General features: G+C 37.9%; 2 protein-coding genes across 5 annotated transcripts in view; both read right to left on the reverse strand.

Moving 5' to 3' along the window:
* Positions 1-7557, reverse strand: part of RhoGEF2 (Rho guanine nucleotide exchange factor 2) — a 358602-nt gene extending 351045 nt beyond the window's left edge. For all 4 annotated transcript variants that reach the window (XM_089092512.1, XM_089092511.1, XM_089092510.1 and 1 more), the window contains exon 1: positions 7465-7557. The gene's annotated coding sequence lies outside the window, so the exon portion shown is untranslated. The remainder of the gene's footprint in view (positions 1-7464) is intronic.
* Positions 7558-13850: 6293 nt separating this feature from the next.
* Positions 13851-14276, reverse strand: LOC148950611 (uncharacterized). Its single transcript, XM_089091905.1, has one exon. The coding sequence runs from the start codon at positions 14274-14276 to the stop codon at positions 13851-13853; it is 426 nt and encodes a 141-aa protein (XP_088948031.1).
* Positions 14277-24727: the final 10451 nt, after the last annotated feature.

The raw sequence follows: 24727 nt of genomic DNA on the forward strand, positions 1-24727 counted from the left end.
GAAGAGACACAGGGAATAGAGAAAAAACCACAGTTAAGAGGGAGACTCACACTCAAACTAAATGAAGTATATTTGTACTTATCAACATTCAACATAAGCCCAATCCATCTGAACTGGTCTGAGATCCAGCTGACAGAATGTGAGAGCCCTAGAACAACTGAAAAGGAGAGCATCATCTGCATAAGCAAGATACAATACATCAATTCCATCAGAAATGAAAATCGAAGGCAAGGATGAAAGGATAGGAGCAATACATAACTTAAAAATAGTTGGAGACAGCACACCACCTTGACAGACCCCATGCCAAAAAAACACCTTTGAATCAGAAACAACTACGCCATTACATTTTACCCAAACAAAAGAGATAGAATACCAGTACCATAACAAAACAACAATAGAAAGGTTAATATTATTGGAAAAAAGTAAATAGAGTGCATGTGAGTGGACTATACTATCAAAAGATTTCGAAAGATCAAGAGCACAGATATGAAGAGGAGATTTATTATTAACAGATTGCAACAGGAGGGAAGCTAGGACACAATGGGTGTGCTGACATCCCAGCCTTTTTTGAAAGCTAAATTGGTTTTCACCAAAATTAACATTTTCTGAAATGAAAGGGAGAAGAATATATTAAAAAATTTTGCTAAGATTGCATGAAACAGTAATTGGTCAATAAGAACTACACTCCGACCAAGTTTTTCCACACTTTAAAACCAAGGTGACTGTGCCACAGAGAAAACTGCTGGGAACCATAGAAGTAGATAAACACATATGAAACAGTAGCTGATGGTGATCTATCAAAGTTGGGCAAACTACCTTTAGATGATAAGAAGAAATTCCGTCTTGATCAACAGAGCTAGATTGCAAGTTCTTAATAGCTTGACCAGTATCAAAAGTAGAAACTGGTAATACATTACTCTGAGAAATACAATTAGGCAAAAACGAATCAAGAAGATTACTAAAAAGTTTTTCAACTTCCTAGTTCACCTTGCCAAAAATATCATTATAATACAACACCCAAGTATGAACTGCTATAGGAATTTCAGAAAACTTACTACTAAGCTTATCCAAATTCAGAACATAAGACCACTCCTTTTTCAAAGCAGGAAAATCAAAACCAGATACCCTAGACTGCCATAAACGTTTTTTATAAGCACACTTGGTACTTTGCTTCAGATTGAAGACAACTCCTCAATTTGGCCAACTGCAAGACACCCATATTTGTAGCCAAAACTTGGCTTTATTCTTTACAACTTTTAATTCTGGGTCCAAAACCCATTCTGGTTTCCCAGTTTTAACTTTAATCTTTTCTAGAGGAACAGCAGTCGCCTCTACTTGTTTTAAGCACCAAATTATTTTATCATAATATTCATTTAGAGACTGCTTATCATTTGAGAAACAGTCAGTAACTTGAAGCAAATGGTAAGGAACTTTTATAGAACCCAATAATGCAGACAACGTAGTAATATAAAGTGCAAAATTAGCTCTACTACAGTTATTCCTGTAAAACCACTTAGAACTTTGTGTAAATGGTCTAGTAGAATGGAAAGCGACTAGTGAAGCAGATAACAAAATTGGGAGGTGGTCAATATCACAATTGTCTTCATGAACAAGAACAGTCAATACATTAATATTTGGTGAGAAAATACATGGTCAATATTAGACAAACTTCCAGATTGGTGAATATATGAATAATCAACACTTTTATCAACTATTTTATAAGCAGAAAAAGCATCAAGGACTATACTGGATCAAACTGACTGACTTGTAATATCTGTGTTGAAGTCACCAACCACTATGAAATCATAACCAATCAATACAACAAATGCAAGAATAGCCTTAAGATTTGCTGAGTCTTTCATATACATGTTTAAAGCAAAAATAGTTTCTTTGTCACACAGGAGATACACATTTATCAGCACAGTATTACCAAACCAAACCACAAGGATGAATTTATCACTGTGAAAACACACTGGAGATAGCAAACTCAGGTTATTCTTAACAATGCACATGAGGCCTCTAGAAGGTCTACCAAAAGTGACCTCAGCATTAGTTGTAAAAATGGAATGATTACAACTTCTTTTTAACACATTAATACTAGTAGAAGTTGGGAGGTGTTCTTGAAGGCATACTATGCCAAACCAGTCACACAATTCATCAATCATATGCTCCTTGCGAGTACCATTTATATTAAGCAAAACAATCAAAAAGGCAAAATCATTCCTTTTTGGCAATGATATCTCTCATCACTTTGCATCTAAGACTAAAGGAAGCATGATTTTCACCACAATTGGCACATCTTGCATCAAGCTGGCAGGGAGAATCCTTGGTGGAAATATGAGGGCCAGCACAGCATGCACACTTTGCAACCAAACTTGCACAATCAGCTACTCTATGGTCTGGTGAACAGCATTTGAGACAGCACCAAGGTGCTGACAGATGTTCTTTCACAGATAAGTATTCATATCCAAGTTTAACACCATTTTGCATAGCCTTGGCTTTTGACATGGAGTCACAAAACTCAAGCTTAACCATTCCAGTGTCAACAAGCCACATAGCTTCCACCACACCTGGATATCCTCGAAAGAATGAGAGGTCTAAGTCCTTCAATATTCCTCTGACTATCCTGAAAAACTGCTTAGTGATCACCTTGGATGAAGATTCTGCTAAAATCACTGAAATTGAGTCTTTAAATTCTTCAGCAGCAGATTTTTCAACATTAATTAGCCATTTGTCACCTTGCAAACTCAGCTTGGTAACTGCATCATGACAGCTTACTTTATTGAGCACTTTGAGCGAAACTTTTGAAGATATTGCAGCCAAAACTCATGGCCTCAATAATTTCTCAAAACTTGATCCAATATCTGGGTATTGTATGTTGGCATTCACCAAGGAATCATCATTTGCCACAACCTTCAGCACTCCATTTGGCTGGTACCTATACAAAAGAACTGTATATTGTCATTTGGTATAATATGTACACAAGACAAATTCCAGCACTAGATGGAAGAGACCTTTGGTGAATTAAAAGGTGCTGGCATCATTGTTGATGATATCCTTGTATCTGGAAAGGACGAAGAACAGGACGAAATTTGAAGGAAGTCCTAAGAAGGCCAGAGAAGTTGGGGTCAAGTTTTATCCAGAAAAATGCATATTTTGATCTATAAACATACCATACCTTGGACATTTGGTTACTGCAGATGGCATCAAACCAGACCCTTCCAAAGTTGAAGCCATAAGTGAGATATTACAGCCAGCAAACAACAACAAACTGGCCACATTCCTTGGAATGACTGATTTTCTGTCAAAATACATTCCAAACTTGTCATCCTTAAGTTTTTTGCTATTTTGGCTTCACAACAATTTTCAATTTGCAGGTGATGATAGGTCAGGAATAATTCTTGCTACCATCTGTCAAATCTGCTTGCAGATATTATGTTGCAGGAAATTGAAGATATTTCTGTATAGTTGTCTTTAAGTGTTAGCTGATAGGCTTGAGAGCAGCAACATGTTGATGTCAGGCTGGTGGTTTGCCTTACTCAAGATTTTCCTAAAATATGCTACTTCTTACTGGATGAATTGACATTCAAAAATCAGATGGTTCAGGAATTCTGGAATAGAGCTGGAAAATCTGCAGTATGGATTGGCTTGTTTATGCCCAGTAAACTCCTCTTTTCTGAGGTTCAAAGAGTTGCTTTTAATTTTATAATAAAGAATATTATCTGCCCTTGACATAAATAAGGACAGAGGGGTCATTTTGTTTTTGAAAAGGAACTCTTCTGCTGAATATGTCTCTGAAGGTCTGGACTTTCAAATTGGCTTTGATCAGATTATACAAGGAGCTACTGGTCAGCTGGTCTGCTACCTCATTATACTGGATGCTTTGGTGGCTAGTGATGTTCTGGAACTTGATACTAAAAAGGTTATTTTAGACACTGATCAATTGATCTCTATTATCACCAATGGTTATTATCAATGAGCTGAAGGATGTCTTTGGAGTCTGAGAGCAACAATACTCTTTTAGAAGCTGATGGATTAATATTAATTAGCCTACCTTTTAAGCCTGACAACCATTATTAAAGAATTGGGACAAAATTCAAACTTTATCATAAAGAGCAAGGTGTTGGAGAGGGGGCTACCCCCCCCCCCCCATATATGTAATAATTCCTAATAATTGCTACACCTTCTGACCTGTAATCTATCCAAAAGGACCTTGAAATTCTTGGAACCTGGGCTGATAGATGCCTCCTCTGTTTCAATGCTGATAAAAGCCATGTAATCCACTTTGGCAACCTCAATCCACATCAGTAGTGCCATATCCAAGGTAACCCCCTCTTTATAGTTTCTGAAGAAAGAGATCTTTGAGTCATTGCTGATTGTCAACCTTCAGCACCCATGCAAAATCTGTATTGTCATCTGCCCTCCAATTTCTTGGAATGATCAGAAGAACTATATCCAGCAGATGCCCAAATGTATTTATGAAGCTCTACAAGGCACTAGTTTGCTTGTGCCTAGAGGTTGGAATGTCCCTGGTCTCACCCTACTTCAAGAAGGACAAAGAAATACTAGAGAGAGTACAAAAAAGGCCTCAAACAAATGCCATAACAGGTTGAAGGCCTCAAACAAATGCCATACAGAGCACCTTTACATCATTTGAAGTATCCTACTCTCACATACTAGAGGAAACATGACAACATAATTACCTAGCCTTAATTCCTCCTGTGCCGCCAAAGGCACCCAGGGTATCCACAAAAAGTCTCCAGTCATCTTGGAGGTGCGCTGCAGCTAGTAAATCTTCCCATTTGGCTCTAGGGATGCATGTATATTTTACAAGTCTTTTCTGTATGAACATCTTTGGGTGTTTATAGGATGGCCTTGTCTTCTTGATCCTTCTGGTTGCCAGAAGAGGATGGAGTTTGGCAAGCAATTACTGCCCATTCTGATGACAGCCCGAGATAATGTTACCTATGTTGATGGATAACAGGCTCACAAAATTATTTCTGAAAATATTCTCCCTGGTCTCCTTGCCCCCCCCCCTCTACCAAAATATTTGGTGACTAGATGACATTAAAAGAAATCTTCAAAAACACTCCTCAATCCAAGAAAGGAGCCATTTCTTCAGCCAGCAGGTAACAAACTTGTAGAATCAACTCTCTGAGGATACAGGGGCTGCTGATTCAACAGGTGCATTCAAGCAAAATCTTGACAAAGAATGCCTACAGCATGAGTTTCTGTACAAATGGGAAGCTGTTAAGTCTTCAACCCAAATGTAGCAAGCAACCACAATAAACAACATCACAGAGCATTACAAGAATGGATCTGCTGCAATTTAAGGTAACATCTCCAAAAGCAAAATTGAGTTGGCAAATCTATCCCCAGTGTCTGTGGGGGGTCATGTTATCTCCAAAGATATAGTGTTTTAACATTTCAACTATTCTAAACAAAATGGCTATCTCAAAATTTTAACCAAACAGTTTTTGGGAAAATAGGAGCATGGGAGGAGAGCTAGTTACCAATTGCTTCTCACTTGCAATTCATTATAGTGAACTGTATGGTATAAGTGTATGACCAGTCTTGGTCATAAGGAGACATGTTAAGAAAACAATTCTTGCTTAATAATATGCATAATAATCCTAGTTAACATATTTTCCAGTGGGAGAACCTTTATCCTTTACTTCTTTCACTGTTGTACAATCTTTTTAACAAAATTGTGAAAAAAAAACAGATTTCACTGTATTTATCTATTTATGAATATTCTATATATGAAAGTTGCACACTATCACTTCCATCTACCAAAAAGATATGAATAGGCTAATATTGATTAATTTAGGTTAGTTTAGCTAGATGGCTCTTAGGTGTTTGTTTTAGAATGATTTTCAAGACTCTGAGAATTGACATAGATTAAAAAACTGGAAAAACAAGCAAAATAGTGAGGATAAAGGTTCTTCCCCTGGATATGTTAACTAGGATTATTATGCATATTATGAAGTAAGAATTGTTTTCTTAACATGTCTCCTTATGACCAGGACTGGTCAAACACATATATCAACTGTTTGCCCTAGGTAGGATATAAACCAGTCATATAGGATCACCTATACAATCTTCTAACATCTAAAAATAAAGAAAAGGTAGAAATAGTTGCTTGAAAACACCTTCTAGGTCTATTATATATTTCGGGTCCTTGATTCATTCCTTGCAAATCCATCTACTAATATATATATATATATATATATATATATATATATATATATATATATATATATATATATATATATATATATATATATATATATATATATATATATATATATATATATATATATATATATATATATATATATATATATATATATATATATATATATATATATATATATATATATATATATATATATATATATATATATATATATATATATATATATATATATATATATATATATATATATATATATATATATATATATATATATATATATATACCTAACCTAACCTGAATTGGCATATATAGGGGGGGGGGCTGAAATTCATTTCCAATAGAAATGATTATTATATTTGTAATCAGCATAAAAAAAGGCATCAAATGGTGTATTCACTTTAGTCCTAACTCAATAATATGATTTGGTAGAAATTTACCTTTTTTTGTACTTTATTTAAGCAGAAGAGTAAAGTTCTACACAATCATATTATTGAGTTAGGAATAAAGTGAATACACCATTCAATGCCTTTTTTATGCTGATTACAGATAGGCTATAATAAGCATTTCTATTGGAAATGAATTTCAGCCCCCCCCCCCCTATATATGCCAATTCCGGGGTAGGTTTAGCCTATATAGGGGGGGGGGGGCTGGAATTCATTTATGTTAGAAATGCTTATTATATTTGTAATCAGCATAAAAAAGGCATCAAATGGTGTATTCACTTATTCCTAACTCAATAATATGATTTTGTAGAACTTTACCAGCAGAAGATCCATTTTGCAAGGTTTCACTTTTATAACACACAGATTTTTAAAGGTCAGGACCCTCTAGAGGGAGGAGTGGAGGTAGGTAGCCTACTTCAAAATACCTTCCCATGACATAGGCTACTTTAGCCTGTAGACCATCCCTGAAAGTTTCATTTTCCTAACCAAACCCCTTTCCAAGATAGTCAAAAGTAGCTAAAGTAGAATTTTACAGCTAGCCTAATCTTAAATTTGAAATATCTACCTTTGGAAAACCTACCTGTCTATAGGAACCCACCATCCTAAAAGAACAGTGACTTGTAATATACTTTTGTTGATTGTATCTCTTTCTCTCAGGGTCATACCTTAGTATACAAGGGTCCATAGATACATAGCCTATAGGCCATCCAGGATATTTGGGGACTGACCTTTTATGACTTTGTTTACAAAATCTAGCACCATCGTCTAAAGACAAATTTTAGTCAATACACAAGCTCTAGATTTATTGCTTGACATACAGACCTTAATAAGCAAAACAATCCATATTAAAAAGCTTCATGTAAATATTATTATAAGTATTTCATTGTGTATAACTTTTCATAATGAAAATGATAGCATGCTATACAAATGTCATGCTACTACGCCATCTAAAATAGAAATTTCATGGAAACACAACATGTACTCTAGGGCCCCTAGGCTAGGGCAATTCAGGCTTTTCTTCTGCCGGTTATTCAGCCAAAGCTGATAATCAGTGGCGTCGTTTGAAAGGGTCAGTTTCTCCAAAATAACTTAAAAGAAACACAATTTATTAAGTAACTTTAAAACTGTTGCTCGTTTTATGTTTCAACTTGGCTCTTTACTTCAAGGAGATATTCTTTTTAATTAATCCACGTTTTCTTTTAATATAAAAAACGCAGAAAAAAGGGGTCTACTACATTTACTTCGTAAAATCTATCGGTTCAAGATTAGAGTTTCTTGTATTAAGACTTTCATAAGTGGATATTATTTCACCCTCTAAATCTTATTCCAGAAACAAACTTCGTTTTTCTTTTTTAATTAATTAGGTTTGGAGTTTGAAGAAAATTTATATGAAGTCAATAATACTTAGGATGATATTGTTTTTCAATCCATCAATAACAATAATAGTGTGACTTACCTTCTTACTTAGGTCTCCTGCCGGGCGCTGCTAGGCGTAGAGAGTGACGCCTGCCTCCGCCAGCCGCTTCAGTCCATTGCGAGTGTCGATCTGATGTTTGCCATCGCCAGAAACTCAAACAGGCTGTCAGACCATCGCTTCTTTGGTCGGCCGCGGGGTCACTTCCAACCGGCTTCCCCAGGGTCAAATTCAAAGATTGTCTTTGCGGGTGAGTGCAGGGGTATTCGAAGTAGGTGTCCGAACTATCGTAAGGTACGCTCACCTGCTTGGATAGAAAACCGAGACAGCTTGGCGAGCTTCAGCAGCTTCTCATTACTTTTGAAATAAAACCACCTTAGACATTCGATACTTCTCAGGCTCTTCGTCTGGAATACAAGGATGACCTTTAGTATTGTCGTTGATACATGCCATGTTTCAGCTCCATAAAGCATTACAAAACCTACGAGGGCGTTGAAAATCCACAGTTTAGGTGAACGACTGATATTTGGTTTTCGCCAAAGATTACGGTTCAGCCTACCCATGGCAGAAGACACTTTTGATATCTTTGCTTGTAGCTCGGGGAGAAAAGATCCATCTGAGGAAATTGTAGAGCCCAGGTAGGTGGACCTTTGGACAACTTCAATGCTAGTTGTTCTGTCTAGGCTGACTGGAGAATTAACAGTAGCAAAAGACAAGTATATAGGCATAATTTTCGTTTCATCCCATTTTATCTGTAGTCCCACGCTTATGGTCTTTTCTCGTAAGATCCGAAGCGCTTCTAGCAACTGATCCATAGAGTCTGCTAGGATGGCAAGGTCATCAGCATCTGAGATGACGCGATCTCCAAACTTGAGCTCGAAGCTGAGACGTGAAGTTGGCTTTGTCAGAATTGGGTCTATGATAGCATTAAAAACCTCTGCGGCTACTGCACATCGTTGATGCACTCCTGTTGTTATTTGGAAGAATGAGCTGCGTCGGCCGTTGACTTGAACACAGCTCTCTGTACCATGGTGTAGAGCTTTGAAGAGTCTGCAGTATTTCTCAGGGAGGCCAGTTGATTCTAGAATCCGCCAAAGAGCTTCTCGGCTCATTGAGTTAAGAAAGGAGAAATAAGAAATAAAATAAGACTTAGTGCTTTTTATAATATATTTGTAATATCAAACAGTTCGTGGTGACGAGCTGTAAGTAAGGAGCGATCCGGCTCAATAGTAACCGAAACTCTAAGAAACAGAATTGTTAGACCAATAGATACATAAAAAGAATCGGATTTGTATGCTGATTTAAAATATATAAGTTTCATCAAGTTTATTCCTACCCATCAAAAGTTACGCGCCTGAGAAAATTTGCCTGATTTTGAAAAAAGTGGAAAACACCCCCTAAAATTCGTAGAGCTTTAATGAAAACCTCACCATCAGATTCAGCACATCAGAGAGCCCCACTGAAGAGGTATCAAGCTTCTATCTGCAAAAGTGTGGAATATTGTATTTTTTTGCCAGAAGAAAGATCACGGGTGCGTGTCTATTTGTATTTTTTCCCAGGGGTGATCGTATCGACCCAGTGATGCTAGAATATCGCAGGAGGGCTCATTCAAATGAAAATTGAAAGCTCTAGTGTCCTTTTTAAGTGAACAAAAATGGAGGGTAACTAGGCCCCCTCCCACGCTCATTTTTTCCCAAAGTCACCCGATCAAAATTTTGAGATAGCCATTTTGTTCAACATGGTCGAGAAATATATTGACTATTTCTTTGAGGATGACTTAATCCCCACAGTCCCCGGAGGAAGGGCTGCAAGTTATGAACTCTGCCCAATGTTTATATATAGTATTGGTTATTGGGAAGCATGAAGACGTTTTCAGGGAGATTTTTTGCTGGTAGTGCGGCTTGGGGGTGGGTCGGGGTTACGTGGGAGGATCTTTCCAAGAATGAAATTTTCATGGGGGAGGGACATTGCTATGAAGGTGGTGCAAAAATTTCTTAGCATTATTTTAAAAAATGGTCAGAAATTAAATTAAAGAAAAACAAGTTTCTCAACTGAAAGTAAGGAGGAAGATCACAATTTAAAACGAACAGAAATTATTACGTATATAATTGGGTTTTTACGCTAAAGTTTAGCTCTTTACGCTAAAGTTTTTTATTACTTTCATAAGAGATATTTATTCTAATTAACTGCCTTTGTGATTAAAGGGTCATTTTTAAAGAATTAGAACAAAATTCGAACTTTAGCGTAAAGAGCGAGGTATTGACTAGGAGGCGAACCCCCTAATATACGTATTAAAAATATATGACTGTAGAAGTTTGTTACGGAAGTTATTTCGTAAGTTACGTATATTTATTAGTAATAAAAACGTTCGTAAACAAAATTAAAGAACTTTCGAGAAAGCCATTTAACCAAAAAAAAGTAAAATTAATATGCAAATTTCGTTTTAATTATTCATGTAGGGTGAGCCAAAATCAAAGTCTGCATTAATTCAAAAACGTTCAGAAATTAAATAAAAAAAAAGTTTTTTTAACTGAAAGTAAGGAGCGACATTAAAACTTAAAACGAACAGAAATTATTCCGTTTATGAAAGAGGCTGTTCCCTTTTCAACGCCTCGCTCTTTACGCTAAAGTTTGACTCTGTCTCACAACTTTATTTTTCAAAACAATAAAAACTTGAGCGTAAAGAACGAGGCGTTGAGGAGGGAACAGCCCCTTTCATATCCGGAATAATTTCTGCTCGTTTTAAGATTTAATGTCGCTCCTTACTTTCAGTTAAAAAAAACTTGTTTTTTTATCTAATACCTAGATAGGTCAAATTGGTTGTAGTTTGGTCACAGAATCTGGTGGGGGGGGGGATATCCGCTCAAGGAATCATTTGGTTATTTAAATTTTCGATTTGAATATTTGATTGCAATCCCAATATAGCTTTAATTCACTTATATATAATTGAAACGCCTAATAAGTGCTGATAACGTCCTATTCCTTACGGTTTTGATTCATATAATAGCCCATCATTTAGAACTGCCTTTATTTATAATACCATGCTGACTTCTCACTATTTTTGGTTTTCTAAATATTCCTTTTAACCAGCTCCAATGCATTTCACGCAACGTCAGAGTTACCTGTGGGACATTTATCTCTACATAAGCATGCTGTACGAAATGTCTGCTGCTAGTAGAATAATTTGAACAATATATGTATATTTTCTCAAAATTTAGATATTTTGTGTTTACATATATGCGGTACCAACCCATACTCTTTTTGTATTATTAACAGTTTGAGCAACCAGCACTAGTAGACTGAGCTTTGCTTGGTGAAGAGAATTTTAGACATAAAAACGATATTCAGTGTAACTCTCCTTTCAGAAATGTATACCAGCCCCCCCCCCCTTACCCCATACAAGACAAGACACCCCACCACAAGACAAGAAAGGTTATCTTCACTTGCACCATTGGCAATTGAAAACTGACCTTGATAAAGGTCAGTGCACTGACCTTGACAAAAGTAAAAACTGACCTTGATAAAGTGTTAAATGAATTTAATGTACAAAGAGGTAGACAACTACACTTTCTATAATAAGCATGTGTAATACAGAGTCAAAACATTGATTTTTCTATTCCAGGATTAAGTGTGTACTGTAAGTTTAATTTATATATACGTATGAGTAATTTTAAAATATCATAAGATACATGTTACAATATAATATCACAGAATATGCAATAATACTATGACTTATCCTGTATTTCACTTTTGCTATTATGTGGCCCGCTGATATCAACGCTATTTATTGATATAAGTCAGGCAACCCACTACCAAATGAATTTAATAAAAATAATATTTAAATAAATCGAGCATATTAAAAGTTTAGCACAACAAAGTCAATCTTGCAGAGTCAAAATCCATTCAAAATTTGATATCACTGAATAGCGCAATATACAGGGCTGTTAGAATAGCGCTTGGCTGAACTATGAGATTTAGCATCCTTTGCTGGGCGTGAGGGTCAGGGTAAGCGGAGGGGGGATAGGTACTGCAACATTAGCGGTGAAGCTCGCAGAAAAAGCCAAGTGTATACGAAATTCACCTTCGCCCACCCAAAAGCTTGTTTACACTATACTACTTTTATCTGCGCAGCAATTCATAGCTGATAATTTTAGTAAAAGCCTAACACCACTTCTCAATTTTATGTTTGTTTAATGTGTCTTTATTGTTTATTATGAATTGTGTAATGTCCTGAATTAAACCAAGTAGTGTCTTTGCTAAAGAGGAGCTTTTCTTCATTACTGCTCGAAGATAGTGTGCTATTCGAGACTTAGGGCAGGCACACACCACCTTTATGTTTTTCCATCGAGTGTTCAGTATCCATTACAAAATAATTTCCCAAAACAAGTTTTCAGATATCTTAAAAAAAATTTAGGCTTGTGTTTTTCAAAATGTTCCAACATCCCTTTCCCCTAAAGGATATTCCATGCTCCTTGACTCCCTGGCAGGGGCGTCCCGAGGGGGGGGGGGGGTGTTTTGGCAGTCGGTAAAATTTCGACAGAAATTTTGCAAAATTGGCCGAAATTTAGCAGAATTCTTGATTTCTGCAGAAAATTCGGCATAAATCAGGTAGCGATTCGGTAAAATTTAAGAATATTGCCCCCCCCCCCCAATGAAATGAGTCTGGGGACGCCCCTGCTCCCTGGATGTGGAACTCAAAGTGCCCCCCCCCCTCCAATAAATTGCTGGAGCTACGCTCCCACAGATAATGAAGGGGGTTTGAATTTTAACTTTCAGGCTCTTCATTTTATACATGAAAAAATCGTTTCAGGGACTAGAATTCCCATCATGTCAATGTTATTAGTTTTCTGACATCAAAATATGTAATAATGTACACATTAAATAATGTATAACACAAGCTCTATAACCGTAGCTAGTACTATTCTAATGATGCTGATAAATAGCGCCAAATTCTTAAGGCTACGGAAGTTGAATGTTTACAAGATATACTACTTCTAACGTCATTGTTTTAGTAACGTTAGTTCTTAACTTTTATCTTCATTTTTAACGCTTATTATTTGATATCGGGAAATTCTCTCTTAAGTCAGCTGTTTATACATACCTAAACTGTTTTCATATCACCATTCTGTAACCTAAGTTATTTAATGCAAGAATGTAGAAAAACCATCCAATAGTTTCAACTTTTCTCTTTATTTCAATGGGTAGAAAACTGTATATTTATGTGAGTAGAATTAATAGGTAAAAAAAAAGCTTTCTTGGCAAAACAGATATTCACATAATGGAAAAAACTATTAAAATACCACTCTTAAAAGAGAGGATGTCAGTACCAACAGGCCAAATTCGTAATATTCAGAGCAATTATCATGTTGAGCGCTAACGCTCAAGCTTGTAAATGTGAGTCTGAGCTAAGAGTTACCTGGTTGGTTACTTAATCCGGCTTCACTGGAAAGTTGTAATTCTTTTAAGTTCTGATACCAAATATGAATGATTGTGACCAGCCAAAATTTGACCCCATTAATGATTTGAGATTATGTACTAAGCGTATATAAACCTAAGATTATATACTAAGCGTCGTTTTTGCTAAGTGTCACACCAATATTAAAGCTAGAATTACTGACAAGCAAGAGTGAGAACCTCACAAATAACCCATATAAGATCTTGGGGTTTATAGGAGAGGAAAACACACCTGAGGGTTTGCCTCAGAGCTACCAAGTGAGAAGGACTGGATCTATTGTTCTCCTGGCAAACCTCCCCCCAATCCTTATTTAAGAATCTTTGACTTACTTGACTTGACTTAAGTCCCATCCGTCCTCGAAGGTCGTTTTGGCGCCTCTTCATTCACTATGTTATACATGTGGCGTCTGTATGAGCATCTATCTTCAGTCAGGCGTAGAAGGTGCGGTAGGTTGAGCGTAGAGAAGTTGTCTTTCCATCTCTTAGGGGGCCGACCTCTGGGGCGAGAACCGTGCACGCGACCATCGGAGACTATTTTCGGCAGACGAGAATTTTCCATACGCTGGATGTGGCCTAGCCACCTAAGTTGTTGCAGTTTTATTTTATCAAGTATGGTGTGTTTGATCTTGAGGCTTTCACACAACCTAATATTAGAGATCCTGTCCAGGTACGTAATGCCAGCAATCCGGCGGAGTGACTTTGTTTCAAATGCGGCTAGGCGACGTTGCTCATCTGTTTTGAGGGTCCATGATTCACAGGCGTACATGGCAATGGGGATAATCAGTGTGTTAAAGAGTCTTGTTTTCAGCAGTGTCGACAAATTCTTGTTCCTCCAGATCGGCATCAAGGCTTTAAAGCTAGAGTTTACAAGCACCAGGCGCCTCTTAATATCTTTCGAGTGGTTGTTATCGGACGTTATAAGGCTACCAAGATAGGTGAAATCTTCGACCCATTCTATGTTGTCACCACCGAGCTGGAGGCTTAAGGTTTCTTGGTTTACCAACTTTCATGAGCAGAGCAAGGCCTTCATTTTTGAGGAATTGATGGTCATTCCAAAGGAACTGGTGGTTGATTGGATGTTGTTGGCCTGGAAATAAAGTTCCCCAAGATTCTCATCTATTTGGTCTATTTCGTCTGCATAAGTTAATATATCTATCGATGCTCCCTCAAGGTGGCCACTTGATTAGTTTTTAAGGATTTATAGTACAGTGGTAAGGAGCAGCTTAAACAGTTCCGGTGAAAGCAAGCAACCGTGCAGGACACCAGTTGATGTGTCAAAGCTATCGGAAAGGCCTTCTCCCGTCATGACGTGGCTTCTGAAATTTGAGTACATATCTCTGATCAATTATACTAAGTTCTGTGGTATACCAAAGTGGAGAAGAATGTGCGCAGACCTTCTCTCCAGATGAGGTCGAAAGCCTGCTTAAAGTCATTGAAAATGTGGAAAATAACTATGTCCAAGTTCAAGATATTTTTCCATAATCTGACGTACCGTAAATATCTGATCAATCGTTGACCTGTTTGGGTCGAAACCGGCCTGATATTCTGGAATCACAGTTGAAGATACAGCTCTTATACGCTCCAGCATTACTCTAGTGAGTATTTTAGCGGCGTGGCACGTAAGGCTTATAGGCCTTTAGTTATCAGATTGCTTTCGAGCCTTTCTTATGGAGTGGAACTATCGTGGCTTCACACCATGAGGAGGGGAAGTGACCTTCTTCCCAAGCAGCAGTAGTAATTTTTAGGTATAGGTCAACAAGGGGATCGCAATTTACTTTTAGTAATTCCGGTTGGATTCCATCTGAGCCTGCAGCTTTGTTTGTCCTTAAACCCTTGATAATTTGGCTAGGATAATTTGGCTAGTGTCACATAACCTGGATAATTTGGCTAGTGTCACATACCAGTGTTGCATTGGCAGTCTCTTATAATTATTCGTATTCGTTTAATGTTCGATGTTGTTCAATGTTCAATGGGTTTATTAACAAATGAAAATAATAAATCACACATAATCAAAATACTCAGTCCATTCCTGGACGCAGAGAACCAAAGTCATTAGAGTTTAACATAATACGCAGAATGGTCACCGCTCCTAATCTCAGACACAACCATACCCCTCATTTACCAAATAACTAAAACTATTACCTTCCCGTTCCTTACCCTCAGGGGAAACCACCCCGTCATATTTAAAAATCATACATTTGTAATTTAAATTTACTATAATAGATTTTTTTTATAATTTATTAACCATTCATTTGTAATGCTATAAAATGATTTTTTACTCTTTTTTTAAATGATGCGAGGGAGCTCCTACCTCTCAGCTCTTTTGGGATCAGGTTCCATGTCTTTGCACAAACTACATTAGGAGCGAAATCTGATCGCACGGTCGGGGTGAGGGGTATTTGCAGGTTTGATGATGATCGGGTATGCAGATTATGCTGGTCTGAAATAGGTCGAAATAATCTTTTAAACGCAGATCGCAGCTCTCCAGCTAAAAACTTGAACAAAAAGGTCAAGCATGATAATTGATGCAGGGACCCTAATGACAAGTACTCTTCATTTTTTCCAATTAATATCAGGCATCGTTGATGAATCGAATTCAGTTTTCGCAGGTGGGATTTCACGATCGAAGTTCGAAGTTCACGATCCATCTGCCAAAGGCTTAGATGGAGCTTTCACTCAGTGGTCTGTAAAGTATTCTAGTCTTTTTTGGTTTAGATATACGGTTTCTGTTCTTCGACTTCCAGCATAAAATGTTATGATTAGATTTTCCAAGTGGTCCTTAAGAAAATGGCGATTCATAGTACACTTCGAGATTTTTCAGTAAGAGGTCCAGTATGCTTCCACTTTCATGAGTGGGAACATAGACAACTTGTTTGAGGTCCAACACACGTGAAATCCATTTTTTGTCGGTTAAGTTGAAGTCTCCTGCTATGATAAATGCTGGATTGCTGTACTGTTTCCGAAAACTGTCAACTTGATATTGAAGATACGTCATTCATTCTCGCCTTGCTCGCACCTTTTGGAGAGTATATCGCTGCTATTATGATGCACGAGTAAGTCCTTGGTAGACCCTTCGGCTTGCACCAGAGCCAGATTGCCTTGTGGCACGGATCTGAGGGGATACCAAGTTGTTTGCATGGTAACTCTTCGCGGCAATAGATTCCTACGCCACCTCCACGTCGGCTGTCCTCTCTATCGTGTCTGGTATTAAAAAAGTTCAGATATCCTTTGATTGCACCCGTTTCGGTTGTCATATCCCAGCGTTCAGTAATTGCTGCTAATGGTGCTAAGTTTATGCACAAGACAAGTTATAATTCATCTACCTTGTTGGTTAGAGACCGGGCGTTGCAAAGAATTAGGTTTGAAAGATATGTCTTGGCATTCAGCGTTACAGGTTTTAGTACAGGAGGGGAGCTATTCGAGGGGAGGTGGTCCACAGGATTATCAGGAGAGTAAGGTCTTAGGGCTGGCGTAGGTGCTGAATACTCTATAGTTACTTCACGTATCAAGTATCGGTTATTTCTTGGCCTTTTGATTCTGTTGTTGTTCCGAACTATGGATATCACTGGTATGCAGTTGTCACCATCTTGAAGTACACAGCGCTATCTACGTACTTGGACTCTCCTGCCTGCGCGTTTCCCGCGCCGTCTCCGCTTCGCTAGGTTTGTATAGTTGGTATGCGATTAAATTTTCGACGATAGATAGCGCCATTTGGTATTCGATTAAATTTTTGACGATAGATGGCGCCAGCAGTCAAGAACTGAAACGCTTGCTTTTCGTGCTAGCGTCGGCTTCTTTTGCTGTCATTTTTATAAATAAATGTAGCACTATAGTCACTGCATAAATGGTTGAAACGATCTTCACTCAGGATGAGCTACATCTCCAACACAAAGAAGCTAAGCTAAAGTAGTATGGTATGCATAGCCTCAACGGCGTAGCGCCATCAACATTACCCACTGTCATCCTCCTTCAAAAAGTCTTCTCGCGAGGAAATAACCAGTTATGTGATTTTCATTTACTATACGCAACAGCTTCTGCTATTTGGCAACCCTAGTATGCATTCTTATTTATTGCATAATGTAAAGCAACAAAGTCGTGTTCGCTCAGCTGTTCAAGTGTTTAAAAGTATCTGTGCTCGATTACGTGCTGTTGTGAAAGTGGCTACTCACGCTGATTGTGATTTGCAAAGCCTAAACACGAGTTTGGAAAGAAATTTACTGGGGTGTGGTAATCCCCCCCATCTGTTGCACAAAAACAGTGTGATTGAACCCAAAATAAGATTAAAATTAGTTTATTTTCAAAACATTAGACCGTTTCATGCTGAGTTACGCTGATGATATTTAAATTTAAGTAGAATAACATTGTCTGCTGGAGAGATTTTTTTGTGCTTATTAGAAAATATGCCAACACAGGTAAGTTTTAATAAGTCGAAAAGCAAGGCTCTTGTTTTCGGTAAAACTATGGTAAAAACTAGAGCCTTCCTTAAAAATCATAACCTTACTTGTACTTTTTCATTTAAGTTACTCTCCAAAATAGACGATAAATTTGGAGTTGAAATGTAGACGATGAACCCATTCAGCGCAATACCAATATTGCAAAAGCCTATCTTGTAGAATTTCGCTTTTTTATGTAAACTAATCTTTCCAGCTGAACAGAAAGTTTTCGAACTTCGAGTATTTACTTTGATAGCCCTAAAAATGGCTGTTTAGTAGTATACGATAACCCTTTGTGAAAATTACTTTTTAAATGCTTTCTTAGCTACTGGCATTCTAGATGTCACTATCTTGGCGGGAGCCTCTTCGACTGATAATACCTTCTGGGGTGTCGATTTCTTTGCCAGTAGGGCTTTTTTGGCAACAGATGGTTCCTTACTACGAGCCATGGGCATAGTAGCCTTTTTGGCTGAATTTGACTTTTAAACAGCTGTATGTTTGGCTGTTTTCTTGACTAAGGTTTTATTAGCTAAGGACTTGGCAGGTTGTGTATTACTCGCGACAGAAAAACAATTTGCGGGGAAGGGTTCTCTTAGTATTATGTAAAGGGCTTTCTTAAAATTTTGTTAGTCTGACAAAAACTTTACAACTGATCGGTACTTCATAAAACATGACAGGAAAAGGAAAAGGAGGAAAGGGACATGGAAAAAGAGGCACAAAACATCATCGCAAAGTTATTCCTGACAACATCCAAGGAATAATCAGAAGACTGGCTCGGTGTGGTGGCGTAAAACGTAGGATATTTCTGGCTTAACTTAAGAGGAAACCCGACGGGTTGTTAGGGTTTTTCCAAAGGAAGTTGTTCGCGATGCTGTCACCAACGCTCAGCATGTCAAGAAAAAGATTAACTGCAATAGATGTGGTCTACGCTTTAAAGCGTCAAGGTCGCACATTTGTATGGCATTGGTGGTTAATGGTTTCCAATCGTGTGTAAACTGTCTCAGTCAACTCAGTCGGGACGTATGCATTGTCTCTTGATAAGTCCATGGCATCCACCCTAAGAATAATATTTTTGCAATTTGAAATAATAATTAATTTTAAGTTAAATTTTTTCTTGGCTCTTGTTTTGATTTTTGGAGGCGGAAAAGGTTGTTAGATGATCCAAAAAATAATAACATCCCTTTTTTCACCTTGGGTTCACTTTGTCTTGCTGTTTTGGAAATTATTATTCTCTTGCTTTAAATTTTATGGGTTGGATGAGTTAGTCTGTTTCTGGACCCGATTTTTGCGACGGCTAACTATGGTTGGGACATCACTATTTTTTTTGCTTCCCTAAAAAAAAAAAAAGTGGGCTCTGGACCGTGGTTCCGACTTTGGAGGCTATTGGGCGGGCCTTTGATAAGGGGGGTGGTAAGCTGTATAGTTTCATATAAATTTATATTTATCTTATTATTTTCATCAGTTTATATTTATCTTATTATTATGTATATTATTATCTTATCATTTTTATAATAAATTAGAGGCTTTTCTATTACCTTTAGTGATTAAATGATGAATGTGGAGGACTAGTTTGGCCATCCCTGGTCTGTTTAAGCCAGGAGCTACTTTAATATGGTAACCTTTAGAAGTAGAGTAATTGAGTACTGAGTACCGGATTGTGATGCAGCAATCTCAAATTGTATGCTGTTTATCAAGGCCCCTGGATTTAAGGTAAAACCTTGGATTTAGACTTAAAGGCCGACTTATGAAGGACTTGGTGAAGACGTTGCGAATAAACGACAAAAAACCGAAATCCGACACCTAATTTCCTAGAAATCTTGGAAAACCATGTAGCTTCTTTCGTTTGGGCCAGAGAAAGAGATATTCAGTTTAGGATGAAACCTATATCATTAGAAAGGGTGAATTCGGTTTTTTAGATTATTGGATTTTTTTTGAGTGGAGCAACGAGCAGTCCCTAAAAATGCTCGAGCATACCTGCTAAGAATACACCAAACGTCATCTAAAAAAGAATGTCATTTCATTAATTTTGTAGCACTGGAAGTTCCCTGAGGTGCTACCCATTCAAAAACGGTCTCAAAGACGCTCAAACTACTGAAAGACGGTCGGCTACCCGTCTTTGAGACAGTCAGCCAACATTCAGGGATTACAAGATGATTTTTAAATTATTCCATCCGATTAAAATGTCATAGGCAACGCAATAGCGCTACCTAAGTAAAGAACGATGTTGGCACAATGTATTATTTATTTCTTTTCCATACCCGGGCACTTCGTATCGAAGGAGTTGTCGTAGAAACTTCGAAAAGGGCTCATTCAATTTAAATTAGAGTGGCTAGTGCCCTTTTTAATAGTCGAAAGTGATTGGAGGGCAACACGCGCCCCCCCCACGCCCATCATTTACCCATACACTTCCAATCAAAATTTTGAGATAGCCATTTTGTTCACCATAGTTGATTTCCAGATAGAAAATATGTTTTTGAGGAGGACACTCCCCCACAACCCTCAGGGCATGGGTTTTAAGTTATGCCCTGAGGGCATATAAGAACGATGTTAGTACAATGTATTATTTATTATCTTTTTCCTTTACAGCAGGACACTTCGTATCGAAGAAGTTGTCGTAGAAACTTCGAAAAGGGCTCATTCAATTGGAAATTGGAGTGGCTTGTGCCCTTTTTAATAGTCGAAAGTGATTGGAAGGCAACCAACACCCCATTCCACGCCCACCATTTCCCAAAACACATCCAATCAAAATTATGAGACAGCCATTTATTTCAGTGTAGTTGATTTCCACATAGAAATAATGATTTTGAGGAAAACACTCCCCCACAGCCTTCAGGGCAAAGGTTTTAAGTTATGCCCTGGGGGCATATAAGGTTTTTATAGAAGGCGTTGTCGTAGAAACTTCAAAAAAGGCTCATTCAATTGGATATCCAAAGGGCTAGTACCATTTTTAATATTCGAAAGTGATTGGAGGGCAACTAACCCCCCTCTCCCGCTCACCTTTTCCCCAAACACATCCAATCAAAATTTTGAGATAGCCATGTTATTCAACGTAGTCTTAAGTTCTAGAAATTAGGTCTTTGAGGATGACAACCCCCCAACAGCCCTCAGGTTTTTATAGAACGTGTTGTCGTAGAAACTTCAAAAAGGGGTCATTCGATTGGAAATTGAAATTGCTAGTGCCCTTTTTAATAGTCGAAAGTAATTGGAAGGCAACTAACACCCCTTCCACACCCACCATTTCCCCAAACAAATCCAATCAAAATTTTGAGATAGCCATTTTGTTCCACGCAGTTTAAAGTTCAGGAAATTATATATTTGAGTAGGACACTCCCCCCCCCCCAGAGTCTTCAAGGCAAGGGTTATAAGTTATGCCCTGGGGGCATATTAGTTTTCATTGAAATATTTATCGGAGAAACTTCAAAAAGGACTCATTAAATTGGAAACTCAAAGGGCTAGTGCCCTTTTTAATAGTCTCGAAAGTGATTTGAAGGCAACTAACCCCCCTCCCACGCCCACCTTTTCACCAAACACATCCAATCAAAATATTTAGATAGCCATATTGTTCAGCGTAGTTGATTTCCAGTAGAAATTATGCTTTTGAGGAGGGGACTCCCCCACAGCTCTCAGGGTAAGGGTTGTAAGTTATGCCCTGGGAACATATACGGTTTTTATAGAACGCGTGGTCGTAGAAACTTCAAAAAGGGCCCATTCGATTGGAAATTCAAAGGTCTAGTGCCCTTTTCAATAGTTCAAAGTGATTTGAGGGCAACTAACCCCCCTCTCACGCCCACCTTTTCCCCAAACACATCCAATCAAAATTTTTAGATAGCCATTTTGTTTCACGCAGTTTAAAGTTCAAGAAATTATACCTCTGAGCAGGACATTCCCCCCACAGTCTTCAGGGCAAGGGTTATAAGTTATGCCCTGGGGGCATATAGCTTTTCATTGAAATCTTTGCCGCCGAAACTTGAAAAAGAGATCTTTCGATTGGAAATTCAAAGGGCTAGTGCCCTTTTTAATAGTCAAAAGTGATTTAAGGGCAACTAAACCCCCTCCCACGCCCACCTTTTCCCCAAATACATCCAATCAAAAATTTTAGATAACTATTTTTTTCAACGTAGTTTAAAGTTTTGGAAATTTGGTCTTTAAGGATGAACCCCCCCCCCCCCTCACAATCCTCAGGGCAAGGGTTGTAAGTTATGCCCTACGGGTATGTAAGGTTTTTATAGAAAGCGATGTTGTAAAAACATCAAAAAGGGCTCATTCAATTGGAAATTGAAGGAGCTAGTGTCCTATTAATAGTCGAAAGTGATCGAAGGGTAACTAAACCCCCTCTCACGCCCACCATTTCCCAAAACGCATCCTATCAAAATTTTGAGATATCTATTTTGTTCGACGTAGTCAAAAGTTCTGGAAATTAGGTCTTTTAGGATGATAACCACCTCAAAGCCCTCAGTGCAAGGGTTGTAAGTTATGCCCTGGGGGCATATAAGGTTTATATAGAAAGTTGTTGTAGAAATTTCAAAAAGGGCTCATTTGTTTGGAAATTGAAATTGGCCTTTTTAATAGTCGAAAGTGAGTGGAGAGTAATTGACCCCCATCCCACGCCCACCATTTCCCCGAACCCATTCAATCAAAGTTTAGAGATAGCAATCTTGTTCAACGTAGTTGAAAGTTCTGGAAATTATGTATTTAAGGATGACAAACCCCTCAGAGCCCCCAGGGCAAAGGTTGTAAGTTATGCCCTGGGGGCATATAAGGTTTTTATAGTTAGAGTTGTCGTAAAAACTCCCAAAGGGGCTCATTCAACTGGGAATTGAGAGGGCTAGTGCCCTTTTTAATAGTGGAAAGTAATTGGAGGGTGAATGGCGCACCATTCCCCTAAACACATCCAATGAAAATTTTCAGATAGCCATCACACAAATTTTCAGATGAAAATTTTCAGATGACAGTCAAGGTCAAGCATTCGTGCAGTTAACACCTCTTACTTTCTGAGAGGATTATCTGTTGAAAAAAACCGGTTTTGGTTATATTGACTGTCAGGCTGTGTGATTGAACTATTTGTACTGTTTCATTTGGATAATTAGAAGGCGTTTATTGGAAAGTGGGGGGACTTAAAAAAGCCCCCCTTGCGGGTAAGTCTTTGCTTTTGCGACTTTACATTGAGATTTGACTACGCTTAGACTTACGATGGCTGAAATTGAAAAAAATATTTTGAACCCGTTAATGAATTTTGTTGCGACAGTTCTTACAGATGGAATAAAATTGTACTGTGCCGTAAAAGCGTGTGTTGCTTTTTATGCACATGAAGACGTTATAAATGTAAAGCGAATCCTTCATACTAAGTTGAATATTACGAATCATCTTGTGACCATCATTGTTTAGACAACATCATTGAAATGTGCAAACTTCTAGTAGCAGCTGCGAAAAATAATGTCAGCATGCCAAAATTTGTCATCTTTAACCCTTGCTCGGTTCCGGTCATCGGAGATGCGGTGAATGCAACAGTTACTGCCAAAGTAAATGAACTCTCTAGGAAGCTTGATAGATTTTTAGCTACCCAGTCCACTTCAGCCATCAGTACTTTCACAAGCAGTCGTAGTGCACCTGAAACGTCCGAGCCCAAAGATCCTTCCTATTCTGCTGTCTTGAAAAATCCCCCCAAGGAACTCAATGACCCAAATGACCGGAAAGCTTTGATAGATAGTTTCTGTGAAAATGTAAATGGGTCTACCTGCTGATCCGTTTAAGTTCTTGCCAAGACGATGCTATAACTGTCACAAAATCGGTCACCTCACTTCTCAGTGTAAGGCTAAACCTTTATGCTCTAGATGTGCCTCAAATGAACATCGTTCTACGCGAGATGAACCATACAGACACCCGACATTTTGCGTTGAATGCAAAACCGGCAGTCACACGTATTACAGTGTAAAATATTCCTCAAACAGTTATCCACAAAAGAAATAACATTTGAAGCTTCTGCAGTTAAATGTTTATCGTGGAATATTAATGGCTCGTTCGCGAATAAAATTCCGATCTTAGATGTTGTATTTGAGCAAAATGAAATTGTCTGTTTACAAGAACATTTCGTCACAAGCCGCAGTAAAATTATTCTTAATTTTAATAGTTCAGTATCGGTTTATTCAGTTTCAGCGAAGCAGCTAAGTGGAAAAAGGCAAAACCCCCGGTGGTATTGCCACTTTCGTTCGTTCGACTCTAAGATCTAGTGTATTTGAAGTCAATGATAATTTTCTATCGATTCGTGTTGAGGGCTGTTTTTATTAATGTATATTTGCCTACAAATTACCATGATGAGCGTTCGGAGCGTGCTTTTACTTATTCTAGTGATAAACTCAGCCAGTGTATTAACTGTATTAGATCCTTAAGCCTTAAATGCATATTAGTTGGTGACTTCAATTGGGATTTGAATGAACTACTCTTATCTAGGTCTTTACATTCTATGTTGCTTAGTATTTTTGGAGACCAGTTTCATCTCTAGTGCAAAGATTTAAATTTTACACACGTACACACCTCAATGTCTACATCAGATCTCGATCACGTTGTTGCTTCCGCAAATCTCAGGATTTCGCCTGTCAAGGCTGTGCCTGCTTTTCAGCTATCTGATTACTTACCAATATAGTTCTCAGCAGAGATTCTTTGCCACAGCTCAGATACACAAACGCAAACAATTTCGAAAACCCCTCCTAGGTCTCTTCGTGATTGGCGTAAACTTAACTCTGTTTTATTTCAAGAAGAAGCTTCCAGAGTCTTTAGTAAGATCCCT

This window comes from Artemia sp. Qi Xiang Cuo, chromosome 7 (assembly GCF_049724085.1).
Source record: "Artemia sp. Qi Xiang Cuo chromosome 7, ASM4972408v1, whole genome shotgun sequence".
NCBI lineage: Eukaryota > Metazoa > Arthropoda > Branchiopoda > Anostraca > Artemiidae > Artemia > Artemia sp. Qi Xiang Cuo.